Below are 23,535 nucleotides of genomic sequence, written 5' to 3' on the forward strand. Positions count from 1 at the left end.
ACATCCATCATTCTTAAAATTATTTAGAAACACTTTAGTCCATATTTTTCTCATGTGTATACAATTCCTTTGAAATAGTTGGGATTTACATTGGATAGCACTTCAGAGTTTATAAACTGCTACTGTATCGATTATAGTCTCATTTGATTTTCATATTTACTTATCAGGTATGTAAGTTATATTATTGTAATATAGTTTATATTATAATATAACTATTATTATTTTACATATGATAAAACCAGGGCTAAAAAATGTTACAGAGACTTAGTAGTAAATAACAGAGCAGGAACTGGAAAATACTACTTCCTTTTCTTTTTATTTTTAAGATTTTATTTATTTATTCATGAGAGACGCACACAGAGAGAGGCAGAGACACAGGCAGAGGAGAAGCAGGCTCCATGCAGGGAGCCCAACATGGGACTTGATCCTGGGTCTCCAGGATCACACCCCGGGCTGAAGGCGGCGCCAAACTGCTGAGCCACCCGGGGTGCCCCGAACACACTACTTCCTAATTCCAAACCCTATGTAATCTTTTAAAAACACTTGAAGTTTAATATTTGAAAAGGTTCACAGAAAAATACATACACCCTTTGCCTTGATAGACTACCTAATTCCTTTACTCCTTTTACCTTCTTAGTTTTTGTAATAGTTGTTATTAATACATTGATCACTTTTTGTGATATCCTATATTCATCATTCTTTCCCATTTCCTAATTAATTTTTCATGTTTATAAACCTTTATGTTTATTTATTTTTTTCTAAGTAGGCTTCATGTCCAGCATGGAGCCCAATGTGGGGCTTAAACTCACAACCCTGAGATCAAGACCTGAGCTGAGATCAAGAGTTGGACATTTAACTGACTGAGTCACCCAGGTGCCCCTATTATTTTTTATTTCTGAATGAATTTTTAATTTATTCCACTTTTAAAACTCATACCTCCGGGGGCACGTAGGTGGCTCAGATGGTCTGCATTGGGCTCAGGTCATGATCTCTGGGGTCCTGGGATCAAGCCCCACATCGAGCTCCTGGCTCAGCAGGCAGTCTGCTTCTCACTCTCCTTCTGCCTGTCCCCCTCACTCGTGCTCTCTCTCTCTCTCTCTCAAATGAATAAAAATCTTCAAAGAAATCATAACTCTGTTTTTGGACATTATCACTAAGTCTACAATAAAAATTTAACTTTTTTTCTTTGAAGTTATTTTCTTAGGATGAATTTACAGGGTATGACTACTGGGTCAGAGAACCTACTAATCTGTCAGGCTGTAATGTATTGGCTCAACTTACGTTTACTTTTTTTTTTTTAATCTAGTTAGCATGTAGTACATCATTAGTTCCATATTTAGTGTTTAGTAATTTATCAGTTTCATGTAATACCCAGTGCTCATCACATCACGTGCCCTCCTTAATGCCCATCACCAATTACCCCATCCACCCACCCACCTTTCCACCAGCAACCCTCAGTTTGTTTCCTATAGTTGAGTCTCTCATGGATTTTCTCCCTAATGAATTCCTAGTCAGCTTTCCCTCCCTTACCCTGTGATCCTCTGAGCTGTTTCTTATATTCCACATATGAGTGAAACATATGATAATTGTCTTTCTCTGACTGACTTATTTTGATTAGCATAATACCCTCAAGTTCCATCCACATTGATGTAAATGGTAAGTATTCATTCTGATGGCTGAATAATATTCCATTGTGTGTGTATATATATCTTCTTTATCCATTTATCTGTTGATGGACACCTGGGCTCTACAGTTTGGCTGTTGTGGACATTGCTGCTCTGAACATTGGGGTGCGGTAACCTTTGAGATCACTACCTTTGTGAGACCAAGACCTTTGTGTCTTTGGGTAATGACCTAGTAGTGCAATTGCTGGGTTGTAGAGTAGCTCTATTTCTAACTTCTTGAGGAACCTCCATACTGTTTTCCAGAGTGGCTGCACCAGCTTGTGTTCCTACCAACAGTGTATCCTCTGCATCCTTGCCAACATTTATTGTTTCCTGTCTTGTTAATTTTAGCCATTCTGACTGGTGCAAGGTAGTATCTCATTGTGATTTTGATTTGTATTTCCCTAATACTGAGTGCCGCTGAGCATTTATTCATGTGTCTCTTTGCCATTTGTATGTCTTCTTTGGAGAAATGTCTATTCATGTCTTTTGCCTATTTCTGGACTGGATTATTTGTTTTTTGGGTGTTGAGTTTGAGAAGTTATTTATAGGTCCTGGATACTAGCCCTTTATCTCATATGTCACTTGTAAATGTCTTCTCCCATTTGTAGGTTGCCTTTTAGTTTTGTTGATTGTTTCCTTTGCTGTGCAGAAGTTTTTTATCTTGATAAAGTTCCAATAGTTCAAAACTAGACAAAAACCCCATCAAAAGGGAGAATTACAGACCAATATCCCTGATGAACATAGATGCCAAATTTCTCACCAAAATACTAGCCAGTAGGATCCAGCAGTACATTAAAAGGATTAATCACCATGACCATGTGGGATTTATTCCTGGGCTGCAAGAGTGATTCAGCATTTGCAAATCAATCAACATGATAGATCACATTAATAAAAGAAAGGACAAGATCCTCTCAATTGATGTAGAAAAAGCATTTGACAAAGCACAGCATCCTATCTTGATTAAAACTTTCCACAGGGTAGGGGATAAAGGGAACATACCTCAAGATCATAAAAGCCATCTATGAAAAGCCCACAGTGAATATCATTCTCAATGGGGAAACATTGAAAGCTTTTCCCCTACATTCAGGAATACAACAGGGATGCCCACTATCACCACTGTTTTTCAACATAGTACTAGAAGTCCAAGCTTTGACAGTCAGACAACAAAAAGAAATGAAAGGCATTCAGATTGGCAAAGAAGAAGACAAATCCTCACTCTTCAAAGATGACATAATACTTTACATGGAAAACCCAAAAGACTCTACCCCAAAATTGCTAGAACTGGTACAGGAATTCATCAATGTGGCAGGATATAAAATCAATACACAGAAATCAGTTGCATTTGTATACATAACAATGAGACTGAAGAAAGAGAAATTAAGGAGTCTATCCTATTTACAATTGCACCTAAAACCATAAGATACTTAGGAATAAACCTAACCAAAGCGGTAAAGGATCTGTACTCTAAAAACTACAGAACAGGGACCCGCTGGACGCTCAGTGGTTGAGCGTCTACCTTTGGCTTGGGGCGTGATCCCGATACCAGGACCAAATCCCACATAGGATTGAGGAGCCTGCCTATTCCTCTATGTCTCTGCCTCTCTTTCTGTGTCTGTCACGAATAAATAAATAAAATCTTTTAAAAAATAAAAACTGGGGATCCCTGGGTGGCTCAGCAGTTTAGCGCCTGCCTTCGGCCCAGGACGTGATCCTGAAGTCCCGGGATCGAGTCCCACGTCAGGCTCCCTGAATGGAGCCTGCTTCTCCCTCTGCCTGTGTCTCTGCCTCTCTCTCCCTCTCTCTGTGTACCTCATGAATAAATAAATAAAATCTTTAAAAATAAATAAATCTAATTTGTTTAAAAAAATAAAAATAAAAACTACAGAACACTCATGAAAGAAACTGAGGAAGACAAAAAGAAATGGAAAAACATTCCATGCTCGTGGATTAGAAGATTAAATATTATTAAAATACCTATGCTACCCAGAGCAATCTACACATTCAATGTAATCCCTATCAAAATACCATCAACATTTTTCACAGAGCTGGAACAAATAATCCTAAAATGTGTATGGAACCAGAAAAGACCCTAAGTAGCCAGAGGAGTGTTGAAAAAGAAAACCATGGGATACCTGGGTGGCTCAGTGGCTGAGCATCTGCCTTTGGCTCAGGGTGTGATCCCGCAGTCCCAGGATTGAGTCTCTCATTGGGCTCTGCATGGGGAGCCTGCTTCTCCCTCTGCCTATGTCTCTCCCTCTCTCTGTATGTCTCTCATGAATAAATAAATTTAAAAATCTTTAAAAAAAAAGAAAAAGAAAACCAAAGCTGGGGCATCACAGTGCCAGACTTCAAGCTCTATTACAAAGCTGTGATCAATACAGTGTGGTACTGGCACAAAAACAGACACATAGATCAAGTTAGTTTTACTTTTATTCCTATCTTTAAGTTATTGGCAAATATATCTGTCTTAGGATCTGTGTCATACTCAGGGATCATACTTTTCAATTTCTTCACTAGAATTCTAATATCCAAGTTTGTTACCATTTCATATGATCCCTTAGCCTTAATGTAAACGTGTACATTTATTTCTGTGTTTATCAGTGCTCAGTGCTTATAACTCTTGGGAAAGAGCTGGGCTTATACCAAACCAAGTCCTTTCTTAACATATAGGCATTATTAAGCTTCTTTTTAAGTACATAACTTAGTCCACCCCAGAAAACTGGATTCCTACAGAAGAAATTTATTTTAAAAGTTGGAAAATAAATCCTAGGTAATCTTTTTCTTTGCAAATTAAGTTTGATGACTTTTATTTAATAAATATTTTTGGTGCAAGCATACCTCAAAAATATTGTGGGTTTGGTTCCAGACCACCACAATAAAGGAAATATTGCAGTAAAATGAGTCAAATGAATTTTTTGGTTTCTCAGGGTAAATAAAAGTTACGTTTACACTGTACTGTAGTCTATTAAGTGTGCAGTAGCTGTGTCTAAAAAAAATGATATACATACCTTAATTTAGAAATACTTCATTGCTAAAAAATGCTAACTATTATCTGATCTTTCAGTAGTAGGTCATAATCTTGTTGATGAGAGAGGGTCTTGCCTTTATGTTGATGGCTGCTGACTGATCAGGTTTCTAAAGGTTGGGTGGTTGTGGCAATTTCTTAAAATAAGACAACAATGAAGTGTGTTGCATCCATTGACTCTTCCTTTCACAGATGACTTCTCTGTCACATTTGATGCTGTTTGATAGCATTTTACCCACAGTAAAACTTCTTTCACAGTTGGAGTTGGTCCTCTCAAACCCTGCCTCTTTTATTAATTAAGTTTACATATTCTAAATCCTTTGTTGTCATTTCTACAGTCTTTACCAGGAATAGATTCCATCTCAGGAAACTACTTTCTTTGTTCATCTGTAAGAAGCAATTTTCCATCCATTCAGGTTTTATTATGAGATTGCAGCAATTCAGCCATATCTTCAGCCCACTTCTAATTCTAGTTCTCATGCTCTTTCCACCACATCTGCAGTTACTTCTTCCACAAGTCTTGATCATCAATTTGTAAAAAATGCAGTATCTGCAAAGGACAATAAAACAAAGTGCAATAAAATAAGTTATGCCTGTATTTTGCCATGTATAGAGCACTTTCCTTTGACAAAAGCCCAAATTACGCTGACTTAAGATAGCTCATTTGGGTAATGGAAAACATTTGGTTATGAATTTGCTGAATGCTAGGGAAGAATGGAACACAAGAGATCTCTTCTTTGTACATACAGGCTGTGGATCTAATATTATATGATGAATAGTATCTTAGAAGTGTGGTACTGGCACAAAAACGGACACACAGATCAATGGAACAGAATAGAGAATCCAGGAGTGGACCCTCAACTTTATGGTCAACTAATATTCGATAAGGGAGGAAAGACTATCCACTGGAAGAAAGTCTCTTCAATAAATGGTGCGGGGGAAATTGGACATCCACATGCAGAAGAATGAAACTAGACCACTCTCTTTCACCATACACAAAGAGAAACTCAAAATGGATGAAAAATCTAAATGTGAGACAAGATTCCATCAAAATCCTAGAGGAGAACACAGGCAGCACCCTTTTTGAACTCAGCCACAGTAACTTCTTGCAAGATACATCCACGAAGGCAAAAGAAACAAAGCAAAAATGAACTATTGGGACTTCATCAAGATAAGAAGCTTTTGCACAGCAAAGGATACAGTCAACAAAACTAAAAGACAACCTACAGAATGGGAGAAGATACTTGCAAATGACGTATCAGATTAAGGGCTAGTTTCCAAGATCTATAAAGAACTTATTAAACTCAACAGTAAAGAAACAATCCAATCATGAAATGGGCAAAAGATACAAACAGAAATCTCACAGAGGAAGACATAGACATGGCCAACAAGCACATGAGAAAATGCTCTGCATCACTTGCCATCAGGGAAATACAAATCAAAACCACGATGAGTGCTCGCTTCGGCAGCACATATACTAAAAAATTGGAACGATACAGAGAAGATTAGCATGGCCCCTGCGCAAGGATGACACGCAAATTCGTGAAGCGTTCCATATTTTAAAAAAAAAAAAAAAAAAACAAAAAAACAAAAAAAACAAAACCACGATGAGATACCACCTCACACCAGTGAGAATGGGGAAAAATTAACAAGGCAGGAAACCACAAATGTTGGAGAGGATGCGGAGAAAAGGGAACCCTCTTACACTGTTGGTGGGAATGTGAACTGGTGCAGCCACTCTGGAAAACTGTGTGGAGGTTCCTCAAAGAGTTAAAAATAGATCTGCCCTACGACCCAGCAATTGCACTGCTGGGGATTTACCCCAAAGATGCAGATCAATGAAATGCCGGGACACCTGCGCCCTGATGTTTATAGCAGCAGTTTATATGTCCACAATAGCCAAATTGTGGAAGGAGCCTCGGTGTCCATCGAAAGATGAATGGATAAAGAAGATGTGGTTTATGTATACAATGGAATATTACTCAGCCATTAGAAATGACAAATACCCACCATCTGCTTCAACGTGGATGGAACTGGAGGGTATTGTGCTGAGTGAAATAAGTCAATCGGAGAAGGACAAACATTATATGGTCTCATTCATTTGGGGAATATAAATAATAGTGAAAGGGAATAGAAGGGAAGGGAGAAGAAATGGGTAGGAAATATCAGAAAGGGAGCCAGAAGATAAAGACTCCTAACTCTGGGAAACGAACTAGAGGTGGTGGAAGGGGAGGAGGGCGGGGGGTGGGGGTGAATGGGTGACGGGCACTGAGGGGGACACTTGACGGGATGAGCAATGGGTGTTATTCTGTATGTTGTTAAATTGAACACCAATAAAAAATAAATTTATTATTTAAAAAAAAGAAAAATAAATAAATAAAAATAAAAATGAGACATTTTAATACAAATCATCATTTTAATAATTGCTGCCATATAATTTATTTCTCATTTTAATACAGAATAATTTTATTTTAAAGCGTTATCATTTGGGGATCCCTGGGTGGCTCAGCGGTTTTGCGCCTGTCTTTGGCCCAGGGCGCGATCCTGGAGTCCCGGGATCGAGTCCCACATCGGGCTCCCGGCATGGAGCCTGCTTCTCCCTCTCCTCTGCCTGTGTCTCTGCCTCTCTCTCTCTATGTCTATCATAAATAAATAAATAAAAATAAATAAAGCATTATCATTTTATTTGCTTTTTTTAAAATAAAATAATTTTTATTGGTGTTCAATTTACCAACATACAGAATAACACCCAGTGTTATTTGCTTTATACACTAATTAAAAGTCTCCAACTGGAACCACATTCCATTAAATATCTGTTATACCAAAAAAAAAAAAAAAAGGAAAGAAACTTATAAAAAGGGAAAGAAAAAACAAGAAGAGTCACCCTGAGTTTTCTGATGCATTTTTTGAGAAATCCTTTTAAAGCTATGAACTATCACAAGATCTCCCTTGACATTGTCACACATGCAAAAAGCAATTTAATTAATAGCCTTTGTAAATGAAAATGAATTAAGTAATTTTAATAAGATGTTTAGTTACCCAGTGCTAAGAGAGACATCTTACTCTTCAAAGGATAGGGAAATAAGAAATGAGTGGCTTCGTGTAAGTCTGTGCATGCATGTGCCCATATATTCTCATGTACCCATGGTGTTCACCTTGCGTGAATATACTGAGATCCTAGCCACGTGATTTGCAATCCCCAGGAAAAGCCCTGACCTAGTCTTTTTAGTTTCCTCTCAAAACACTCAAATTATTAGAGGCTCTTGGGCATCCCCTTCATTGATTAGTTTTTCTGAGGGCAAAATCTATTGTTTTGGATGAACATTTTGGTTATAGATACTTTACACCTGACTCTTTTAAATAATCCATCCCTAAAAAAAAAAAAAAAAAAAAAAAATCCATCCCTGAAGCTAGTAATACAGTATATATTAATTAATTGAATTTCAATAAAATTGATTTAAACAAAACAAATAATCCATCTCATTTTCCCATTAAACATAGTTGCATTTTTCAGACCATGCCACAGTTTTTGGTTCTTAATATCTAATTGAAGCCACGGAACACTTTCTTAGCTCTCCACACCTGCAAACGTGGCATTATTGAGATGTTTAGTAGTTTTCTGTAGGAGTGTAAAGTTGTCGTGTTATTATTATTTTATTAAAGATTTTATTTATTTATTCATGAAAGACACAGAGAGAGAGAGAGGCAGAGACAGGCAGAGGGAGAAGCAGGCCCCATGCAGGGATCCCGATGTGGGACTGGACCCTGGGACTCCAGGATCATGCCCTGGGTCTAAGGCAGGCACTAAACTGCTGAGCCACCCAGGGATCCCCGCCCCCTTTTTTTTAAGTTATCTCTTTGCCCAGTGTGGGGCCCAAACTCATGCCCCCGAGATCAAGAGCCACATGCTCTACTGACTGAGCCAACCAGGCACCCCTCATGGTATTATTATTTAAATAAGAGGTTTGTTTATGATAAGGACTATTAAAAATTAAAGAGAAAGGAATATTTTTCTACAAGATAAAAGCTTCCTATTTTCATATATCTATACAATGAAATCTTATTCAGCCACAAAAAGGAATGAAGAGTTAATACATGATACAACATAGACGAACCCTGAATACATTATGTTAAGTGAAAGACTTGGGACATATAAAGCCACATGTTATATGATTCCATTGATATGAAATGCAGAAAATTCATAGAGGTAGGAAGTAGATTAGTGGTTTTCAGGGACTAGGAATGAAGGAAATGGGGAGTGACTGCTAACTGGTATGTTTTTTTTTTTTTTTCAAGTGATGAAAATGTTCTGGAACTAGATAGTGATAATGGTTGTACAACCTTATAAATATACTAAAACCACTGAATCTTACACTTTAAAAGGGTGAATTTAGTGATACGTGAATTATGTGTCAATTTTTAAAAAGTTTACTATTTTAAGATAAAAAGTATCTCTACATGAGATTTGTCACAAAACTTGGATATGTACTATAGTGGGTTACATGGTAAGTGATACATCCCTTTCTCACTGCATGACTTTGGATAAATTATTTAGCCTCTGTAAGTCTATTTCCTCATCTTTTTTTTTTTTTAAGATGTTATTTATTTGAGAGAAAGCATGTGCGTGCACAAGCTGGGGGGAGGTACAGAGGGAGAGAAAGAATTCCAAGCAGACCCTGCACTGAACGTAGATCCAGATGTAAGACTCGATCTCATGACCCCAAGATCACAACTCAAGCCAAAATCAAAAGTCAAACATTCAACCAACTGAGCCATTCAGGCTCCTTGTATTTTCTCATCTTAAAATGGGACTAATATGAATACTTTTACTGGAGTCATTTGGAGGAGTAAATGTGATAATATTTATAAAGTACTAAACTTAGTGCATTCTGCCTGTGTGTACTCATAGGGAGTTTTCTTAAGTGTAACAAAACATTGAGACTGTCATGATTATCCCATGCCTGGCATGAGGTTTATGTAGACGTACATTAGAACAGGGAACATAGTTAACAAGCAGGGCAGCATCCAGCACTAGTAGAATTAGTCCTCCCACCAGTGTATACCTCAGTCTACATGGCCAACCACAGTTATTCTGTTTGGTTCTTCAGGTGAAAGGTCTGGGGCAAAAGAATGAGACTCACATGTCCAGGGGTAGCCACAGGCCCTAAAGGAGACTAAAAGCTTTTATTAAACTTTATTTATTTATTTATTACAACAGAGCTTCCAAGGTCTCTGCAAAGGACATGTCCTGATACAGGAATTACCATACTCTCAGAAGCCCAAAGTCATCAGGACATTTATAGTTCATTTGTACTTTCTTCCAGATTGATGCATTTTGCCTATCAAGGTTCATAAGCAGTATTGCCAAATAACACAGTTGATGTTGTGTTTTCATCAGATTTCTGTTGAAACATAGATGTAGAAAGTTAAGCAAGGGTCCATTTTTCACGCAGAAGAGAAAGAAGTGAAGTTTTTTTTTTTTTTTTAACCCTTTATTTACAGCCTGTCACTTGTTAAGTGTTCATTAAATATGCTCATAGGGAGCCCTCTAGGTTTTTCACTTCCTATAGAGTAGTCCTTTTCTTAACATCCAACAATTTCTGGGAAACTCTAGCCTGTATGTCACACATATAAGTTTAATTGCGCTTTATCCTTCCTATTCCAATGTCTTCGCTCTACTCCATGCTAATCAGCCTGCCACAATAGTTCCTCACCAATATCTCCTCTTGCTTTGCTGATCTTTTGTCAGTCTCCTCCAAATACTGTTACAGGCTCAGAAGTTTTTCAGTGGAGACTTCCTGGATTGGCCTCAGGCTGGTGAAACTTTGCATTGGTTTATTTCAGACTGGGAAAAGTGTTTCCCCTTTGGATATCCAAAGCAATGTTATTTTGGTCCCAGTATGTTATAAGAATTTATCAATTAAACATTTCTTTTGGGGATCCCTGGGTGGCTCAGCAGTTTTGCGCCTGCCTTCGGCCCAGGACGTAATCCTGGAGTCCCGGAATTGAGTCCCGCATCGGGCTGTTTGCATGGAGCCTGCTTCTCCCTCTGCCTGTGTCTCTGCCTCTCTCTCTCTCTCTCTCTGTGTGTGTCTGTCATAAATAAGTAAATAAAATCTTAAAAAACAATTTCTTTGAATTAATTGTATCTGTCCCTTCTCCCAGAATGTGTATGTATATCCAAAGAATTGAGTTGGCAGTAATTTTGAGTAGTAATTATTACATGGTACCTGGGTTTCTTCTTTTCTTCATCTTGGACTTATGTCAGACTTGACAGATTACACTCTTTTCCCAAAGCAGAATTCTTTGGTACCCTTTGCACCATCATTTCCCAAACATATAGAGACTTTATTAAAATTTTGAAGAGTGCTCACTTTGGCAGCACATATACTAAAACTGGAATATTACAGAGAAGATTAGCGTGGCCTCTGCCCAAAGATTATGAAGAAATACAGAATTGCTTTATTCCTTTGCCTTCAGTGCCATGATATATCCAACGATAAAAGCATTTTCATTGTTGCTCTCCTTATGCCTTACCTCAATGTCATTCTTCAGCAGCACTGAGGTTATTTCTCAAAGCAGAGTTGTTAAGCAAACTGGGACACTATTCAATACATTACTTGAGATGGGAGTACCAGCTGTTCACTGGATTTTAATTTGCAGTTTGAAGGAGACTAAAAGTGCTGATTTTTCTCCTGGGTTTCCATCCTGAGGGCATAGTGCATAGTCCTTAGGACAAATTCATTACCAGTAAACCTGAAAACTAATATCATAATAATTCTACTTTGTATTTTACAGTGTGTGGACCAGTTGACAAAGATCCAAACTGAATTACAGGAGACAGTGAAAGATTTAGCTAAAGGCAAAAAGAAGTACTTTGAGACTGAACAGATGGCTCATGCAGTACGAGAGAAAGCTGACATCGAGGCAAAGTATGTGTTTTAGCATTTCTGAAAAAAGTAATTATGCAAATAAATGTTATTTTTGCCAATACTTTGTTTTCTGTTAATATAGGACATGGACTCATTCTTAGGTTATGTTGGTTTCATCAGACCTATAAATTTTTCTTTTATATTGGCTGATCTCATTTGAATATAGCAAAATGAGAATATTTGATCAGTTTTTACATTAAATTGAATTTTGAAAAGGAAAAAGGCCAAATGAACATTGTATTGAAAACTTAGCAAAAGCTGGTTGAAGTTGCTCTGGTGTCTGAATATCAGGGTTTAAAAGCCTCATTTTTTTCATGCTAGACTCTAAATCCATTGTTGTTGGAAATCCCTGATCCTCAGTATGCCATTGAAGGCACCTTGGACATGTCAAATAAATAAGAGCACTGACCTCAGTATAGAAATCCTGCCCCTGGCACAATTTATCTCTTATGTGAAATTCTAATATATATACTTTTTTAATGTATGCTTTAGCAACTGTGTGAATTTTACTTTTAATATATGTGAATCATAAGTCCTCTATTTCAAGAATAATTAGAAAAAGAAGGAACTGGCAATTGGTAATAAAAAGATATTTAAAGTGAGAAATACAGATTTTAGCTATGACAAGGAAAGGAAAAAAGGTTTTGAGAAAAAATAAACCTGTGTCATAGAATGGGATTTGAAAGAGGTTTGTTAGGAAAGCTGAGATTCCCATTTAGCGCAATCTCGGACTCTATAAAACTCCTAGTCATGAAATCAGAGAGGTTATGAACACTTGAACAGGCTAGCAGCCAGTTGGGGGCGGGGGGAGGATTCTTTCTAATATGTTTTTATCTACAGGAAGTTAAGCAATCTCATAAGCATCTTGTGAAAATTTAGGGTTTCCTCAAAAGTTTATTTAGTACCAAGGACTAGATGTATAGTATATACATCTAGTATATACATTTATATAGTATAGTAAATGAATACTTCTAAAGTACTTAACATTACTGGAAAACATATTTAATATTCCCCTAATTTAGTTTATTGTCTTTATTATTTTATTTTTGTGAGCATACAAATATTTCCCATACTTTCATAGAGTCAGTGAACCCATCTTTCCAGTAAGACCTGAAGATCTTAGATGTTAGATGATCTCCAATAGGAATTTCCTGTCATGTGGTTTTTAGGAATTTGTTTTTTAAAACTCTCAAGGATTCTAGAACAGGGAGTTGACAGATCTGTAGAGCATATATAAATACCTACTTTAGCCAAGGCCCACAGTCAAAATGAGGACAATTGCAGGCTGTTCCTAAGAAGTGTGGATTTGACAGGGTCTACTTCACAGATGCTGATTGCAAAACACTGCCTTCTAGTATGACCCAAATTCAAAGGGGTTACAGCAAATTAGACAGTTTATTTCAATGTGTAACTTTTCTGGAAAATTCATTCAATTACAGAGTAAAATGCTCTTTATCTTCATTCACTCTCTAAATATTTATTGAATAATTATATTGGGTACCATGGGTACAGAGATGAGTAAGATAATCTTTGCATCCTTAAGAAATTTAAAGCCTAGAATTAAGTACAAGTGTGTTTAAAAGTAACTTTATGATTTGTTTATTCACAGTAAACTCAAAGAAATTAAGTGCCTAAAGTCATTCAAGTAGTAATTAATATGTTTACTGTAGTTGTATGAAAACACTGCTTTCACTATTTCACAAACACTGCTTTGTAAGCATAGGAAATAGATTAATTTTGCCTAATGAGAAAGGAAACCTTTATAGAAGAAGTGAGAAAAAAAGATCAGGAAGGGGAAATGAAGACTGGACCACGTGTAGTTTTAGATGATTTAATAGATGGTGAAATGTGCACATTGAAGAGAGTGTAAAAAAGAAGAGGGATACTTTTTGAAAGGAAGAATGGGTTCCATTTTGGATATTCAGGTTCTGAAGAGCCTGTGGGACATTGAGGTGAATAAATTTAGTAAGGAGTCTTTTTTTGCTTTGTTTTGTTTTGTTTTTTGTTTTAGTAAGGAATCTTATGTCTAACTCTCAGATGAGAATCTGGGCATAAAGATCTTACTTTGGGGGTTGGTTACCTATCAGAGGATGGTTATAGAGATGAAATCATATATAAGATGAGAAATTAAGTTGGGGGTCCTAAGGAGCGTTAACATTTGGAAGTAGGTGAGGAGGAGGAGTGTGCAGTACAATTCACTATCTGTATATATCTCATTTGTTGTAGATTATGATCTACATAGGAACTGTATCTATTACTAAGAGCATAGGAACTGTATTATTTTATCTGTTACTAATACCTTCTTAAATACTACACAAGAATTCTATGAGGATTAGCAAATGAAACAGAAACCAGGAACTTAAAACCTTATATCTGAAAATTCAGGTGCAATTCAGACTATTTGGATAATGACTACAAAAAAAGAGAGAGAGAGAGGAGAGAGAGAGAGAATTAAAAATACCCCAAGCAGTCTTTGTTAATCTTGAACAGGCTTTCTCAAATTTAAAAGTTTGTAGCCTTTTCTAGATCAAAATGAATAGGAATCTGATTAATAAAAACAGACAAAACCCCCAGGAAATATGAATATGGCAAGGTAGAAAATAACAGGAGTATATTGAACTCCTTTTTTTTTTTTTTTACCAGTGGGGAAGTAGTTAGGATGCATTAGTGTATGTCCCTGATTGTTTCTCTTTTGTTAGAAAGATGATAGGCTGTTTTTGCTATCCTCCTTGAATTTGCTCTGCAGAGACTTGTTTGTTCCACCCTACATTCCCAGGTGGTCTGCAGCTTTACTTTGTATTATGGCATAGCTTCCAGCACATGAACTGAATTCTCCCATGGTAATCACCATGACACTGCAGTCAAGACAAATATTGCAGCTTCAAAAATCACTGGTTGTGAGAGTGTTGTTATTCCTTACTGTTTGTCTGTTGACTTTCTCCTTCTGGTTATCTCTAGCTGTTTGGGTAAAACCAGCATATTTTAACTCTTGATTGTTAGATTATGGTTTCTTTCCCAAACTGAAAGGGATTGGAGGAAATAAGGGCATCAGAATGGGAAAAGATTAAACAGAACAAAATCATATAGGGCAGAGAGTCCAAGGACTTTCTCGCTGTGTTTCAAGTAGTATGTTAAAATTGGAGGGAGCACACAAGGACCCAAACAGGAAGAAATTTAATGGGAGAAATAATGGAATTAAGGGCTTTCAAGAGCCTAATATCATACTGTAGGTTGAATTGCAGATGTTGTGACGTCCTATTGCAGATGGCCCTAAAAGCCTGCTAATTTTTGGCTCCATAGATTGGTTATCCCTAGGTTTCTTTAAGCTTTCTTGTAGGAACTAAAGTGTGTGTAATTATATGATACAGAGAGTAACTTATAGTTTGGTGGCTCTTGTTTATTAGGAAATACCAATATATTTGTCAAATTGTATTTTTGTCATTCAGAATATTTTTTATTAAATATCCCAATATTTCCTGTTGCACTGAAATATTCTTCCTATAGTAAAATAAAGGAAAATAATCATTGCTCTTGGTTTTCCATTTTTTAGTTCTCTTTTGGAATAGCATTGTGGAACAGTGTCACTGTTCCAAATTCCAAAATTTGGAATTATACTTAATAAGTTTAATATGATGTAATTTGATAACTTATTAAACATACTGTATTTTGTTTTATTATAGATCTAAACTTAGCCTTTTTCAATCAAGAATCAGTTTACAGAAGGCAAGTGTAAAGGTGAGTTTTTGAAAACTATATTTCACAATTGAGAAACCTTAGCTTATTAAGAAAGAATTGAGGTTTTTTTGAGGGTTGAAGGCAATTATTTCCACCTAATTTAGAGAAACATTTTTAAGTCATTAACTTAGAGAAGAAGTTTCCTTCCCAATTCATATGAGTTTTTCACCTAGATGTCAGCACTTTGGGTACTGCTTGCTTCTCAAGATTGCGGTAGAGATAGGTTTCTGTATCTTACCTGCTTAGGTAGTCTGTTGTCTATAACTCTTAGTCCAAAAGACTAGTCCATGGGCTTTAGAGATCTACAGAATCTATTTCATTCAGATTTACACCACTGAGCAGATATTCCGAATCAGATGCAAGTGAGATTTTTCCTCTGGGACCCTCAAGCTGTAGAATACCTGTTAAGTAAGTTTAGCGATCTGCCAGGATTCTAACTAGCATGAAGTTCTTTTAGCACATGAGGAGTGCTAATTTTTTAAAAAAGATATTCTAACTCCAACAGATTTACCCATGTCTTTAAAGAAAAGGCACTTAATTTGGGAGCCTTTATTTTCCCATCTGAATAAAAGGAGCAAAATACTTTGAAGTTTTCTGAGGAGCTTTGGGAGTATGTTAAGTATAAATAACAAATATGTGAAAACATTCTCACCATGTAATTCTTCAACTAAATAGTAATGAATATTTTTATATGTGAATAAATATTCACATGGTTATCTTTCCTCTTGTCAGGGAGCCATTAATTGCCAGCTAAAAATGGTATCCTCATATATTATACAGTACAATGTCAGTTTGCAATGATTTTTTTCTCTTATTACTATGTTTCAGTTAAAAGCCCGGCGATCTGAATGTAATTCTAAAGCTACCCATGCAAGGAATGATTACCTTCTTACATTAGCAGCCGCAAATGCACACCAGGATCGCTACTATCAAACAGATTTAGTTAACATTATGAAGGTAATACAGCCTTTATATCTGTGGTCATTTGTTTCATTAAAGACAAAAACAACTCATGAGTTGACTATTAGATAGGTAGACTCTGTAGAAGAGCAACCAGGCTTCCTTGTAGTTCATTGAAGTTAATATTGTTTGTGTAACTTCTCTTTCAGGTAATTCTGAATTAATTCTTAATGTAAGAAAGTATTTAAAGCCAGATCACAGTAAAGGACTAACTATATTAGTCTCTAGCAGTGGCAGATATTTGCTGTATAATGGTTATCAATATATAAGATAGAAAATAGGATTATTTTTTTGAAGCTTAGATTTTTTTTAATTTCATAATTTTATCTTTAATTGATATATAAACTTGTACGTTAATGTTTTATGCTTTGGAGGTACCCATGAGAAGAGAAAATATTTAGTAGTTATATGAAAATGTCTCTACCGTAGTTAACACTGAAGTATAGATAGATCATATTACACTTTCTTGGGTACTCAAACTTATTATTGGTTTTTGTCTGTTTATACATATATATGTATCTTTATTTTTCACTGAAGTAAAAGGAAAGTGGTGAAAAAGAAAACCTTTATAACCTACTACCAGATTTCCACTATTTCTGGTATACAATTTCTTTTTCTTTCTTCTTCTTCTTCTTTTTTTTTTTTTTTTTGATTTTATTTATTTATTTATTCATGAGAGACACAGAGAGAGAGAGAGAGAGAGGTAGAGACACAGGCAGAGGGAGAAGCAGACTCCATGCAGGGAGCCTGACGTGGGACTCGATGCCGGGTCTCTAGGATCACGCCCTGGGCTGAAGGCGGCACTAAACTGCAGAGCCACCTGGGCTACCCCCATTTCTGGTATACAATTTCTACATAGAGTGTGTCTCATTTTCTCCTGGCTTCTCGAGGACCCAAACATTTGATTATTTTATCTTTCTCTTGTATTTTCAACTCATCCTTTTCAAGCAGATTGTTCTTACTATCAAGACACATTAATTGAATTAATTGCTTTACAAACCGTAAGCATTGAGAATGGGGATGTAACAGGAGTAGGTGCTCTTTTTTCCTACTGTGGCTTCTAGGAAAGAGATAAATTCTGTCTAGAAAATACATAAGTTCTTTCCTCAAAAGTAGACAGGACATTTCCTGGTATCTTCAGGGAAAAACAGGAGTGATACAGAGCGTCAAACTGGGCTAAGAAGTATCCAGTTGCAAAATTTTTTCTTTCGTTTTTCGATATTGCCTGAACTCCTGTTTTCCTAGCTTCTATCCTGTTCAGAATTCTACTGGTTAGAGTACACGTGGTAAGAGAGACAGGGGATTGTTTTGACACCCCAGATGAGAATTCAGCATACATTTTCCCCTAATATGTTGGACCTAGAGGTTTAGGCATTTTAGTACCTTATTAGGTGTTACATGGTGCTTCAGATTTATAGGAACCAACTAGAGAATTGGCCTCCCATTATAATGTGGTTTCTCTAGGGAAATATATATGTATACTCAGTCTTAGACAACTCACACTTAAAGTTGTGATTCTCTGTATACTGTCTGTTAAAGCTGTTAACAATATATTTCCCCTTTGAATACATTAAATTGAACATATAGTTGAGGCAGCAACCAAAATAAAATCTGTTTTTTAAATTGAATCCAGAGCCAAAAAAAGAATTATTTCTTAATAAAGCCCTGTAGTCTTTGATTAAACTGGGAAAGGTATTATTTTGGGTATTATTTCGTGCCCTCTGCCCGAAACAAAAAGGGAGTTAATGGGCCTGGCCAGCTCTCAGATTATATATTTTTGAACTTGCTTCAAAGTCTTAATGCAGATATTTGATCAGCATTGGGCATGTTATGCTTCAGATTACTCATTTCATGAGACATTGCAAGGTACTGGTATGATAAAAATAGAGACAGGAGTCCTCTTTTGTCTCCTAAAAACAGACAAGTATATTCTCAGTTTTCATGTTGTGTGTATATTAATTCATTTTCTTCCTTATGTTAATTCTGTAGTCTGCAGTATTGGAAAACTGTCATCAATCATATTGTTAGCTACTTAGTAAGTTTCTATCATTGAATGGACAGTGGCCCTTCAGGGCCTTTCTTAGAAATGTCTTATTTTCTCAATTGTTGCTAAAGTTATAATACCTTAGGTAGAATCTTTTTAAAAAGTTGTATGTGGGGATCCCTGGGTGGCTCAGCGGTTTGGCGCCTGCCTTTGGCCCAGGGCATGATCCTGGAGTCCCGGGATCGAGTTCTGCATCGGGCTCCTGGCATAGAGCCTGCTTATCCCTCTGCCTGTGTCTCTGCCTCTCTCTCTCTCTCTCTCTCTCTCTCATTTAAAAAAAAAAATCTTTAAAAAAAAAGTTATATGGATAGCTTGGAAGCAGATTTTGATTCATTGATTTAATCATATGCATTTAATAGTCACTTACAGTGTGGTAAGTACTAGACTACACTTTGGGAAGAAGCAAGGATGAGTAAGACACTTTATCCTCAAAGAGCTCTGTCTGGTGGAAGAGAGAAATACATAGAAATGATTACAAATTAGAATGATGAAATTACTGCTAGAGGACCCTAATTAGTAATATTAATACCTATCCTTTTTTTTTTTTCATTGCTTATACTCTGGCATTATCCTAATCACTTTAGGTTTATTATCCTTATCATTTTTTTTCCTGGTTAGAGTTCATAGTTCCTTGCTTAAATAGCACTCTGGCCTATAAATGAAATTCCAACTCAAGATAAACCCAGATAACCTCTTTCTTTGTACCTGCATCTAAGTAGCCAGGTACTACCGAAGACAATCTTTGAACAGACAGAACACATTCATGTTCATAAATTAATGTGGAACCAGTCTCAGATAGACCCTGAGCACTGTGAGACATCTACTACGTTTCCCTGGTTCACTTTTGCTAATATTTTTAGCACTTTTTTCAACGTTTTTCCATCTCAAACCTCAAATTTGCCTCTTCTCTTTCACATTAGCAAGTGGGTTTCTTCCTAATTTACAGAGAAAATAAAAGCCATTAATTGGAAAGTCCACTGTTTTCTCATTATCTGCTTTCGTGTATGTTCGAGATTCCTCCAAGGAACCTCAACAGAAGAGTTGTTCCTCCTATCTAAAGATGATCTTTTCACCTGGGTTTTGGATATCTCATTCCCTCCTGCCTTTTCAGGATCAAAACAACTGTTTATTCAATTTCTTTCTTACATTTCTTGAATGTTGTATTCTTAGGTTAAAAGTAGAAAAAAAGTGTAGAAGAGACCTTAAATGCCTGAGAGTTAGAGTGTAGTAACTGTTGGGAGCTAACATGGCCAGGTACTCTGTCTAGATTCTTTAAATACATTCTTTCATTTAGTTTTCATAACACCTTTTGAGCTAAATATCATTATCCCTGTTTTACAAATCAGATAGCAGAGCCTCAGTGAGGTTCAGTGAATATGTATATAATAGCCAGGACTTAAATAAAATTCTGTGTCTTCAGAGCCTGAGTTCTTTACTATATATTACACTATGTTTTTTTCCTACATTCCATTCCAATCTTCTTGATGATAAAAATGAATATAATTAGTAGTAGCCTACTGTGAATATCATAAATTCTGAGAGGACTGTAGAATAAAATTAATAATTTAAAACTGCAATTTCTCCCCTGTTCTAGTTATTACAAAGAGTAAGATCATGTCAGTATCTAAAAACAAATACTTAGATTCCCCAATGAATATTTTGTATTCCTTATGCCAATACGGATTAAAACAGTAAATAAACTGTTCTATGTCTGTATATCATCAGGCATGTATTTTTGAACTCCACCCTAAAACAAAACAAAAAAGCTATTGCTAGGTCATGAAAACCAGACAACTGATTTTGTCACATCTAATAGTAAGCAGTTCTACTGGCTGCTGGGATGTAAGGTAATTTGTTCTTCAGAATTCCTTTTTTTGTTAGCATATTCTCATATAATATGTAAATGATATTTTTAATAGCTTGTGTATTAGTGGTTTGAATATGGAAGGATGAAGCACAGTGCATCATAGTAGAAAAGAGAAGAAATGTCCAGCTAATGAGGATTTGAAAAGTTTAATACTAGGCCTTTTTTTTTTTTTTTTTTTTTTTTTTTTTAGAGAGAGATTTATTTATTCATGAGAGACACAAAGAGAAAGGCAGAGACACAGGCAGAGGGAGAAGCAGGCTCCTTGCGGGAAGCCTAATGTGGGACTTGATCCCAGGACTCCTTCTGATCCCAGGACAGGGAAACACTCAACCACTGAGCCACCCAGGTGCCCTAATACTAGGACCTTATTTCTAGACAGATGTTTATTGTCTTCAGTGGAAGCTAAATATATCTGGACTAGTTGATAATCAGGCAAAGTAATAAAAGTTAAACATCTTTCTATGTCAAAGAAATCTAGAAAATATATTTGGCCTATCTTATGCATATATTTGTTTTGATTAACTAAAGAGAAAGTAGTTATTGGTATCCAAGTCCCTTATTTTTATGGCTTTTCCAGCTAACCACTAATTATTCCACAAGTCTTCCTCATTCACATGTGGAATTGGATGTTCATTCCTGAACATGTTCACATGTTCATTTTCAGAAATGAAACAGTACTAGTAAAATGGAAGCCTCCTATGTGACTCATCCTAAAATACATCTCTCTCATCCACCACATTGTAACCACTTTTCTGACCATATATAGTGTTGTCTTAGCTGGTATTGTATTCTACACCTTGCTTTTTTCACACCGAATATTGTATTTGTGGATTAATACAGATTTTTAACTTTAGTTGTTATCATTTTGCTATATACTATTTCATTGTGTATATTTTATAAATTACTTATTGATGTTCTCAACTGAAATTTTTGTTTTATAAACAAAACAGTGCTATCAAACTCTCTTGTACTTGTCTCCTGGTGCACTTCTGCAAGAAGTTCTTAAGTTCTTACCTAGGAGTGGTGTGTTTTAGCAGCTTTACCAAAGAGTGTCAGATTGTGTTACAGCACTTTTTATTATACCTTTTTTTTTTATTATACTTTTTAACATTGTTTGCATGTCATGTTAAACTTAGCAAGTATTACAGTGTGTACTAGGTGATAGGCACTTAGGGATATAGAGATGATCCATATAGTCAGTGAACCAGAAATAAGGTTATATAATTCTCTGGAGTAGCCCCTAAAGGGCTTAAGGAATATGAAGTGGTAAAGCCTTTCCCTTGCTTTATTGGTTATGTTATAATTGGCTTCCTGCGACACAAAAGGAGAAAACCATGATACTTCTTGCCCACTTTTACCAAAATTAGAAAGCAGTAATTTTTTTAAAAAGATTTTTATTTATTTATTCATGAGAGACACACACACACACACAGAGAGAGAGAGAGAGAGAGAGAGGCAGAGACATAGGCAGAGGGAGAAGCAGGCTCCATGCACAGAGCCTGACATGGGACTCGATCCCAGGGTCTCCAGGATCACACGCTGGGCCGAAGACAGCGCTAGACCACTGAGCCACCTGGATTACCCTACTAATTTAAAAATATTTTTAGCATTCAAACAATTGCTATGAACTCCTGCATGGGATCCTTTTATATAAAGCAGTAGAAAGGAAGCTATTTGGTTAAAATTTGTGAGGCTGTTCCCCTTTGTGTCTTTTCTCCATTCCCCATAACTCTGTGTATCGTCTTTTACTTAGTTTTGGTTCTTGAGGCAATTTACTGAATACTAGGCTCCTTTGAAATACAATTTGGAAACAACTATTCTAAGATAGGATTTTCCAACTAGTAAATTTCTTATAGAATTCACAGCTTTACCTAGGTGATCTCCATGCTAGACTTTTTCAAAGTAATGTTTTAAAAATGTAAATCAGATCATGACTGCTTATATCCTCCAGTAACAATTGAATATTCTGGCTTGAGGGTTTGTTTGGATATCTTGGGCTGGAGAATCAGCAATAAATGAGGTGTACTAAAGTAGAGAATATGCGAAACTACTTATGGGAATAACGTATAAGGTGACAGGAGGCGTAAGGAGAAAACTTAAACGAGGTCTTTTAAAATGAACTTTATTAAGGTATAATTAATATAAAATGTATCTATTTTAAGTATATAGTTGGCTGAATTTCGACAGATGTATACACCCTTATAATCACCGTCATAATCAGAATTAATATATAGAATATTTTTATCCCCCAAAACTTTTCTCTTGTTCCTTTGCAGTTATATTTGGTTTCTATCACTATGTAACAATCAGCCCAAACTGAGAGACTTTAAACTCTCCATTTACTATTTCACAGTTTTGTAATTTGAAAGGCCAGGTAGGCTCAGCTGGATCCTCTGCTAAGGATCTCATAAGGGCAAAACCTTGATTTTGACTTTGCCTGGATTGGATTCTTATTTGGCGACTCTGAGAGAATCCACTTCCAGGGTGATTCAGGTTGTTGACTTAAGTCCTTTTTTTCTTGCCGGCTGTAGGCTGAGTCACTCTCAAATCCTAGAAGTTCCTCTCAGGTCTATTCCACATAACTCCCTTTATCTCCCAACCAGCATGTGGACTCTTTTTCATGTTTTCAATCTCTGACTTTCTCTTTTGCTACTAACCAGAGAAAATTCTCTGCTTTTAAAGGGCCCTTGTGAGAAGTTGGGCCTACCAGAAAATCTCTCTTTTGCCATATAACATAACATAATCATAGAATTAATATTGCATCATTCATAAATTCTCCCCACACTCAGATTACATAAGGGCAAGGATTGTTGGGATCATTTTATAATTCTGCCTCCCTCAGCAGTCCTATATATATTTTGTTAAATTTATTCCTAAGTATGTCAGTGTTACTGTAGCCATTATGTTTTCATTTCAGTTCTTTTTATTAATATATAGTAATACATTTGATTTTCATTAATTGACTTATGACAGTTATTGTGTTACTCTGCATAACAGATTACTGTAAAGCTTAGTGGCTTAAACAACAAAAGTATTTCTTTTTCCTTGAATCTTTACTTTGGACAGGACTTAATGAGAATTGTCTCTGTACCACTCCACATCAGCTAGATCAGCTCAAAGGCTAGCTCTGAATTCTTCTGGGAGTACATTTTCTCCTGTGTTTAGTGATTGATTTTTCCTATTGGCTGAGATTCTGTTGGAGCTATCAGCTGGAGTTCTGCACTTGGCTTCTCTCTTTTGTCTGGGCTTCTTTACAGTGTTGGGTTCCAAAGATAAACTATATGAGGAAGGGAGGGAGACTGGTC

General features: G+C 36.2%; 1 protein-coding gene and 2 non-coding genes across 8 annotated transcripts in view; all 3 read left to right on the plus strand.

Moving 5' to 3' along the window:
• The window catches only part of FCHSD2 (FCH and double SH3 domains 2), a 333,702-nt gene that overhangs the window by 172,976 nt on the left and 137,191 nt on the right, over window positions 1-23,535 (plus strand). For all 6 annotated transcript variants that reach the window (XM_035703856.2, XM_049098913.1, XM_025459111.3 and 3 more), the window contains 3 exons: window positions 11,491-11,624; window positions 15,305-15,359; window positions 16,188-16,316. In XM_035703856.2, the coding sequence (XP_035559749.1) occupies window positions 11,491-11,624; window positions 15,305-15,359; window positions 16,188-16,316 (318 nt within the window). The remainder of the gene's footprint in view (window positions 1-11,490; window positions 11,625-15,304; window positions 15,360-16,187; window positions 16,317-23,535) is intronic.
• On the plus strand, window positions 6,146-6,254 carry LOC112667992 (U6 spliceosomal RNA). Its single transcript, XR_003141373.1, has one exon. It is a non-coding gene; the product is annotated as a U6 spliceosomal RNA (small nuclear RNA).
• On the plus strand, window positions 11,059-11,164 carry LOC112668006 (U6 spliceosomal RNA). Its single transcript, XR_003141387.1, has one exon. It is a non-coding gene; the product is annotated as a U6 spliceosomal RNA (small nuclear RNA).

This window comes from Canis lupus, chromosome 21 (genome assembly GCF_003254725.2).
Source record: "Canis lupus dingo isolate Sandy chromosome 21, ASM325472v2, whole genome shotgun sequence".
Taxonomy (NCBI): Eukaryota; Metazoa; Chordata; class Mammalia; order Carnivora; family Canidae; genus Canis; species Canis lupus.